Source organism: Sebastes fasciatus, unplaced genomic scaffold, assembly GCF_043250625.1.
Source record: "Sebastes fasciatus isolate fSebFas1 unplaced genomic scaffold, fSebFas1.pri Scaffold_28, whole genome shotgun sequence".
NCBI lineage: Eukaryota > Metazoa > Chordata > Actinopteri > Perciformes > Sebastidae > Sebastes > Sebastes fasciatus.
Genome location: NW_027428185.1, coordinates 77501 through 87500, shown reverse-complemented (window position 1 = coordinate 87500; position 10000 = coordinate 77501). Strand labels below are relative to the sequence as shown.

General features: G+C 38.7%; 1 protein-coding gene across 1 annotated transcript in view; it reads left to right on the top strand.

Annotated features, from left to right (window-relative positions):
* lama1 (laminin, alpha 1) overlaps positions 1 to 10000 on the top strand; it is an 89852-nt gene that overhangs the window by 46659 nt on the left and 33193 nt on the right. Inside the window, exons 31-35 of the mRNA XM_074628300.1 lie at positions 365 to 483; positions 1318 to 1407; positions 4328 to 4521; positions 4607 to 4749; positions 6755 to 6853. Coding sequence (XP_074484401.1) covers positions 365 to 483; positions 1318 to 1407; positions 4328 to 4521; positions 4607 to 4749; positions 6755 to 6853 — 645 coding nt within the window. The remainder of the gene's footprint in view (positions 1 to 364; positions 484 to 1317; positions 1408 to 4327; positions 4522 to 4606; positions 4750 to 6754; positions 6854 to 10000) is intronic.

Here is a 10000-nt window from a genome sequence, read left to right as displayed (position 1 = left end):
TAGAAGTAGATGTCAGTAGATGTCAGTAGATATCAGTAGATGTCAGTAGAAGTAGATGTCAGTAGATGTCAGTAGAAGTAGATGTCAGTAGATGTCAGTAGATGTCAGGAGAAGTAGATGTCAGTAGATGTCAGTAGATGTCAGTAGAAGTAGATGTCAGTAGATGTCAGTAGATGTCAGTAGATGTCAGTAGATATCAGTAGAAGTAGATGTCAGTAGATGTCAGTAGATATCAGTAGAAGTAGATGTCAGTAGATGTCAGTAAATGTCAGTAGAAGTAGATGTCAGTAGAAGTAGATGTCAGTAGATGTCAGGAGATGTCAGTAGATGTCAGTGGAATGATATTTGTGTTTTTCTCGTTCAGGACTGTCAGCATCACACCAGTGGGCGGAGCTGTGAGCTGTGTGCCCCGGGGCATTATGGGAATGTGAGCGGCTCCATCAGTGACTGCTCGCCGTGTGCCTGCCCCCTACTGGACAACAGGTACCACTGCACTCTGTTTACTTACCTATACCTGCCCCCTACTGGACAACAGGTACCACTGCACTCTGTTTACTTACCTATACCTGCCCCCTACTGGACAACAGGTACCACTGCACTCTGTTTACTTACCTATACCTGCCCCCTACTGGACAACAGGTACCACTGCACTCTGTTTACTTACCTATACCTGCCCCCTACTGGACAACAGGTACCACTGCACTCTGTTTACTTACCTATACCTGCCCCCTACTGGACAACAGGTACCACTGCACTCTGTTTACTTACCTATACCTGCCCCCTACTGGACAACAGGTACCACTGCACTCTGTTTATTTACCTGTACCTGCCCCCTACTGGACAACAGGTACCACTGCACTCTGTTTATTTACCTGTACCTGCCCCCTACTGGACAACAGGTACCACTGCACTCTGTTTACTTACCTATACCTGCCCCCTACTGGACAACAGGTACCACTGCACTCTGTTTACTTACCTATACCTGCCCCCTACTGGACAACAGGTACCACTGCACTCTGTTTATTTACCTGTACCTGCCCCCTACTGGACAACAGGTACCACTGCACTCTGTTTACTTACCTATACCTGCCCCCTACTGGACAACAGGTACCACTGCACTCTGTTTATTTACCTGTACCTGCCCCCTACTGGACAACAGGTACCACTGCACTCTGTTTATTTACCTGTACCTGCCCCCTACTGGACAACAGGTACCACTGCACTCTGTCTCACATGTTTTATTTTATTTCATTGACTTTAACTGTGTGTGTGTGTGTGTGTGTGTGTGTGTGTGTGTGTGTGTGTGTGTGTGTGTAGTTTCAGTCCCACCTGTGTGTCAGAAGGAGCGTTTGGTGATTTCCACTGCACCGCCTGTCAGACGGGATACGAGGGGAGATACTGTGAGAGGTGAGTCATGACTTACAGGTAGAGAGAGGTGAGTCATGAGATCATACAGGTAGAGAGAGGTGAGTCATGACATCATATAGTTAAAGAGAGGTGAGAGTCATGACATCATACAGGTAAAGAGAGGTGAGTCATGACATCATACAGGTAAAGAGGTTAGTCATGACATCATACAGGTAAAGAGAGGTGAGTCATGACATCATATAGGTAAAGAGAGGTGAGTCATGACATCATATAGGTAAAGAGAGGTGAGTCATGACATCATACAGGTAAAGAGGTTAGTCATGACATCATATAGGTAAAGAGAGGTGAGTCATGACATCATATAGGTAAAGAGAGGTGAGTCATGACATCATACAGGTAAAGAGGTTAGTCATGACATCATACAGGTAAAGAGGTTAGTCATGACATCATACAGGTAAAGAGAGGTGAGTCATGACATACAGGTAAAGAGAGGTGAGTCATGACATCATACAGGTAAAGAGGTTAGTCATGACATCATACAGGTAAAGAGAGGTGAGTCATGAGATCATACAGGTAGAGAGAGGTGAGTCATGACATCATATAGTTAAAGAGAGGTGAGAGTCATGACATCATATAGGTAAAGAGAGGTGAGTCATGACATCATACAGGTAAAGAGGTTAGTCATGACATACAGGTAAAGCGAGGTGAGTCATGAGATCATACAGGTAAAGAGAGGTGAGTCATGACATCATATAGGTAAAGAGGTTAGTCATGACATCATACAGGTAAAGAGAGGTGAGTCATGACATCATACAGGTAAAGAGAGGTGAGTCATGACATCATACAGGTAAAGAGAGGTGAGTCATGACATCATATAGTTAAAGAGAGGTGAGAGTCATGACATCATATAGGTAAAGAGAGGTGAGTCATGACATCATACAGGTAAAGAGAGGTGAGTCATGACATCATATAGTTAAAGAGAGGTGAGAGTCATGACATCATATAGGTAGAGAGAGGTGAGTCATGACATCATATAGTTAAAGAGAGGTGAGAGTCATGACATCATACAGGTAAAGAGAGGTGAGTCATGAGATCTTACAGGTAGAGAGAGGTGAGTCATGACATCATACAGGTAAAGAGAGGTGAGTCATGACATCATATAGGTAAAGAGAGGTGAGTCATGACATCATACAGGTAAAGAGAGGTGAGTCATGACATCATACAGGTAAAGAGAGGTGAGTCATGACATATAGGTAAAGAGAGGTGAGTCATGACATCATATAGGTAAAGAGAGGTTAGTCATGACATCATACAGGTAAAGAGGTGAGTCATGACATCATATAGGTAAAGAGAGGTGAGTCATGACATCATACAGGTAAAGAGAGGTGAGTCATGAGATCATACAGGTAAAGAGGTTAGTCATGACATCATACAGGTAAAGAGAGGTGAGTCATGACATCATACAGGTAAAGAGGTTAGTCATGACATCATACAGGTAAAGAGAGGTGAGTCATGACATCATACAGGTAAAGAGGTTAGTCATGACATCATACAGGTAAAGAGAGGTGAGTCATGACATCATATAGGTAAAGAGGTTAGTCATGACATCATACAGGTAAAGAGAGGTGAGTCATGACATCATATAGTTAAAGAGAGGTGAGAGTCATGACATCATATAGGTAAAGAGAGGTGAGTCATGACATCATACAGGTAAAGAGAGGTGAGTCATGACATCATATAGTTAAAGAGAGGTGAGAGTCATGACATCATATAGTTAAAGAGAGGTGAGAGTCATGACATCATATAGGTAAAGAGAGGTGAGTCATGACATCATACAGGTAAAGAGGTTAGTCATGACATCATACAGGTAAAGAGAGGTGAGTCATGACATATAGTTAAAGAGAGGTGAGAGTCATGACATCATACAGGTAAAGAGAGGTGAGTCATGAGATCATACAGGTAGAGAGAGGTGAGTCATGACATCATACAGGTAAAGAGAGGTGAGTCATGACATCATATAGGTAAAGAGAGGTGAGTCATGACATCATACAGGTAAAGAGAGGTGAGTCATGACATATAGGTAAAGAGAGGTGAGTCATGACATCATATAGGTAAAGAGAGGTGAGTCATGACATATAGGTAAAGAGAGGTGAGTCATGACATCATACAGGTAAAGAGAGGTGAGTCATGACATCATATAGTTAAAGAGAGGTGAGAGTCATGACATCATATAGGTAAAGAGAGGTGAGTCATGACATCATACAGGTAAAGAGGTTAGTCATGACATACAGGTAAAGAGAGGTGAGTCATGACATCATACAGGTAAAGAGGTTAGTCATGACATCATACAGGTAAAGAGAGGTGAGTCATGACATCATACAGGTAAAGAGGTTAGTCATGACATCATACAGGTAAAGAGAGGTGAGTCATGACATCATACAGGTAAAGAGGTTAGTCATGACATCATACAGGTAAAGAGAGGTGAGTCATGACATCATACAGGTAAAGAGGTTAGTCATGACATCATACAGGTAAAGAGAGGTGAGTCATGACATCATACAGGTAAAGAGGTTAGTCATGACATCATACAGGTAAAGAGAGGTGAGTCATGACATATAGTTAAAGAGAGGTGAGAGTCATGACATCATACAGGTAAAGAGAGGTGAGTCATGAGATCATACAGGTAGAGAGAGGTGAGTCATGACATAGTTAAAGAGAGGTGAGAGTCATGACATCATATAGGTAAAGAGAGGTGAGAGTCATGACATCATACAGGTAGAGAGAGGTGAGAGTCATGACATCATACAGGTAAAGAGAGGTGAGATCGTTGCATCTGTTATTACATCTTTAATACAACATTTATTTTGAAATCTGACCTCAGTCTGACATCAGAGGAAGCTCAGCGAATCAGCTGAGAGCTGCTGTGACATCACACTGATTGTATGCTGTCGTCCTGCAGGTGTTCTGTTGGTTACTATGGTAACCCCTCGTCGCCAGGCGGGTCGTGTTGGCGATGTGGCTGCAGCGGGTGGGGCTCGCTGCAGCCGCTGTGTGACGCGCTGAGTGGACAGTGTGAATGTAAGGCCGGGGTCAAAGGTCAGTCATGTGACCAGTGTGATGAGAGGCACGTCCTGCAGGGAGGAGAGTGTGTGTGTGAGTACCAACACACACAGACACACACATGTTCACGTGCCGCGTGTTATCAGAGGTCATTACGTGTGTTTATTTCTGACCCCAGCGTGCGATGACGAGTGCACCGGCGTTCTGTTGGACGACCTGGATAAAATACACAACCACTTCCTGTCTGTCAACCTGAGCGGCGTTGCCATGGCACCGTACCGCCAGCTGCTGTTGCTGGAGAACCAGACCAGAGACATCCAGGTAAACCCTCAATGCTGCCCTCTGGTGGTATATATATATATATATACTGTATAGGGTCACAACAATCTGCAGGTTACTTTATATATACTGGAAAAACAAAGTAGTTAACTTGTGTTTGGTGGATTATTTCTCTGTTGTATCAATGCTAATGGTGATGCTAATGCTAATGGTCATTGTATTCTACATCGTTGGAAAGCCTGTTTATTTACCTTCACAATGATGTCACACTTGTAAGGATCATGCATTTGTGGGATGAACAGCACAGCTGATGATGTGGGGAGCGCCCAAGAAAAATTTGCCAAAATGCTCCGTCAATGGTAAACAGTGTATTCTCATAAGGCTACCAGGAAGCCTGCAATGACTGCCCTTCACCGTCAGGCCCGTTGGCGCTGGTGTCTCCAACACAGACAATGGAACCTGAACATGTGGGGGAATGTCATGTTCAGTGATGAGTCCAGGTTCTGTCTGTTAAAGTTGGATGGCAGGTCAAAGTATGGAGACGACGTGGAGAACGCTATGCTGATTGTTGCACCGATGGAGTAACAGCTTTTGGTGAGGGCAGTGTCATGGTGTGGGGGGGGGGGCATCTCCCTCACTGGTAAAACAAGGCTTGTCATCATTGAAGGCCATCTCAATGCAGGGAGATATCGGGATGAGATTCTGCAGCCAGTGGCGATCCCATATCTCCACAATCTGGGACCTAACTTCATCCTCCAAGAAACAATGTTCACCCCACAGAGCCAGGGTTATCACAGACTACCTCCACAATGTGGGAGGAGAGAGAATGGAACGGCCTGCCAAGAGTCCACACCTCAACCCAATTCAACACTTGTAGGATCAGCTTGGGCGTGCTGTACGTGTTAGAGTGACCAACACAACCACGCTGGCTGACCTGCAGTGAATCCTGGTTGAGGAATGGAACGCCATCCCACAGCAACGTGTGACCAGGTTGGTGACCAGCATGAGGAGGAGGTGCCAGGCTGTTGTGGCTGCGTATGGATCTTCCACCTCTACTGAGGCTCCTGACGGTGGATTCAATCAATCAATATGTCTTGTTTGTTCCTTGTTACTGATAGAGAGTTCAATCATCCACCAAACAACTCACAACAAGAGTCAATACCAACAGGAGAATACACTGTTTACCATTGACGGAGCATTTTGGCAAATTTTTCTTGGGCGTTACCCACATAATCAGCTGTGCTGCTCATGCCACAAATGCATGATCCTTACAAGTTGGACATCATTGTGAAGGTAAATAAACAGGCTTTCCAATGATGTAAAATACAATGACCATTAACATTGATACAACAGAGAAATAATCTATCAAACACAAGTTTCCGAACTTTCTTTTTCCAGTTTATATATATATATATAAAGTAACCTGCAGGTTGAACCTCATCCAGTATGTTTCATCTTGTGTTCAACAATCACTGTGTGTGTATGTGGCTTTATGACCATATATATTATATATCCATCCATCCATCTGCAACCGCTTATCCCGTTAGGGGTCGCGGGGGGGCTGGAGCCGATCCCAGCCGACATTGGGCGAAGGCAGGGTACACCCTGGACAGGTCGCCAGTCCATCGCAGGGCTGACACATAGAGACAGACAACCATTCACGCTCACACTCACACCTACGGGCAATTTAGAGTCCACAATTAACCTAACCTGCATGTCTTTGGACTGTGGGAGGAAACCGGAGTACCCGGAGAAAACCCACGCTAACACGGGGAGAACATGCAAACTCCACACAGAAGGGTCCCAAGCCGGATTCGAACCTGCAACCCTCTAGCTGTGAGGCGCCAGTGCTAACCACTGCACCACCGTGCAGCCCATTATTATATATATATATAATATATATATATGTATATGTACAGTAACATGTTACCTGCTGTGTGTTTAACAATCACTGTGTGTGTGTGTGTGTGTGGGTGTGGCTTTATGACCATATATACAGTATGTTATATATATAAAGTAACATGTTACCTGCTGTGTGTTCGTACAGGTGGTGTTTTCAGGAAACAGCTCTGTCGCTCTGCGTCTGTCCAGAGTAGAAGATGAGTTAAATCATTTGACCTCTGACCTCAGCGCTCTGCTGCAGCAGGTATCCATGGTGTTTTTCTCTTGTTAGACAGTAATATTCCCCCTTTTATATGAATATGGAAATACCTAAACAGTGCTGAAGGTAAATACATAGAAAACAGGTTCATCTGTAAACATAGATTATAACACATTAAATACATAGAACACAGTGTCATCTGTAAACATAGATTATAACACATTAAATACATATAACACAGTGTCATCTGTAAACAGATTATAACACATTAAATACACAACACAGTGTCATCTGTAAACATAGATTATAACACATTAAATACATATAACACAGTGTCATCTGTAAACAGATTACAACACATTAAATACACAACACAGTGTCATCTGTAAACATAGATTATAACACATTAAATACATAGAACACAGTGTCATCTGTAAACATAGATTATAACATATTAAATACATATTAAATACATAGAACACAGTGTCATCTGTAAACATAGATTATAACATTAAATACATAGAACACAGGTTCATCTGTAAACATAGATTATAACACATTAAATACATAGAACACAGTGTCATCTGTAAACATAGATTATAACACATTAAATACATAGAACACAGTGTCATCTGTAAACATAGATTATAACACATTAAATACATAGAACACAGTGTCATCTGTAAACATAGATTAAAACACATTAAATACATAGAAAACAGTGTCATCTGTAAACATAGATTATAACACATTAAATACATATAACACAGTGTCATCTGTAAACATAGATTAGAACACATTAAATACATAGAACACAGTGTCATCTGTAAACATAGATTATAACACATTAAATACATATAACACAGTGTCATCTGTAAACATAGATTATAACACATTAAATACATAGAACACAGGTTCATCTGTAAACATAGATTATAACACATTAAATACATATAACACAGTGTCATCTGTAAACATAGATTATAACACATTAAATACATATAACACAGGTTCATCTGTAAACATAGATTAAAACACATTAAATACATAGAAAACAGGTTCATCTGTAAACATAGATTATAACACATTAAATACATAGAACACAGGTTCATCTGTAAACATAGATTAAAACACATTAAATACATAGAACACAGGTTCATCTGTAAACATAGATTAAAACACATTAAATACATAGAAAACAGGTTCATCTGTAAACATAGATTATAACACATTAAATACATAGAACACAGTGTCATCTGTAAACAGATTATAATACATTAAATACATATAACACAGTGTCATCTGTAAACATAGATTATAACACATTAAATACATAGAACACAGGTTCATCTGTAAACATAGATTAAAACACATTAAATACATAGAAAACAGGTTCATCTGTAAACATAGATTATAACACATTAAATACATAGAACACAGTGTCATCTGTAAACATAGATTATAACACATTAAATACATATAACACAGTGTCATCTGTAAACAGATTATAACACATTAAATACACAACACAGTGTCATCTGTAAACATAGATTATAACACATTAAATACATATAACACAGTGTCATCTGTAAACATAGATTATAACACATTAAATACATAGAACACAGTGCCATCTGTAAACATAGATTATAACATATTAAATACATATTAAATATATAGAACACAGTGTCATCTGTAAACATAGATTATAACATATTAAATACATAGAACACAGGTTCATCTGTAAACATAGATTATAACACATTAAATACATAGAACACAGTGTCATCTGTAAACATAGATTATAACACATTAAATACATAGAACACAGTGTCATCTGTAAACATAGATTATAACACATTACATACATAGAACACAGTGTCATCTGTAAACATAGAATATAACACATTAAATACATATAACACAGTGCCATCTGTAAACATAGATTATAACATATTAAATACATATTAAATATATAGAACACAGTGTCATCTGTAAACATAGATTATAACATTAAATACATAGAACACAGGTTCATCTGTAAACATAGATTATAACACATTAAATACATATAACACAGTGCCATCTGTAAACATAGATTATAACATATTAAATACATATTAAATATATAGAACACAGTGTCATCTGTAAACATAGATTATAACACATTAAATACATAGAACACAGTGCCATCTGTAAACATAGATTATAACATATTAAATACATATTAAATATATAGAACACAGTGTCATCTGTAAACATAGATTATAACACATTAAATACATAGAACACAGTGCCATCTGTAAACATAGATTATAACATATTAAATACATATTAAATATATAGAACACAGTGTCATCTGTAAACATAGATTATAACACATTAAATACATAGAACACAGTGTCATCTGTAAACATAGATTATAACACATTAAATACATAGAACACAGTGCCATCTGTAAACATAGATTATAACATATTAAATACATATTAAATATATAGAACACAGTGTCATCTGTAAACATAGATTATAACACATTACATACATAGAACACAGTGTCATCTGTAAACATAGAATATAACACATTAAATACATATAACACAGTGCCATCTGTAAACATAGATTATAACATATTAAATACATATTAAATATATAGAACACAGTGTCATCTGTAAACATAGATTATAACATATTAAATACATAGAACACAGGTTCATCTGTAAACATAAATTATAACACATTAAATACATAGAACACAGTGTCATCTGTAAACATAGATTATAACACATTAAATACATAGAACACAGTGTCATCTGTAAACATAGATTATAACACATTAAATACATAGAACACAGTGTCATCTGTAAACATAGATTATAACACATTACATACATAGAACACAGTGTCATCTGTAAACATAGAATATAACACATTAAATACATATAACACAGTGTCATCTGTAAACATAGATTATAACACATTAAATACACAACACGGTGTCATCTGTAAACATAGATTATAACACATTAAAAACATATAACACAGTGTCATCTGTAAACATAGATTATAACACATTAAATACACAGAACACAGTGTCATCCGTAAACATAGATTATAACACATTAAATACACAGAACACAGTGTCATCTGTAAACATAGATTATAACACATTAAATACACAGAACACAGTGT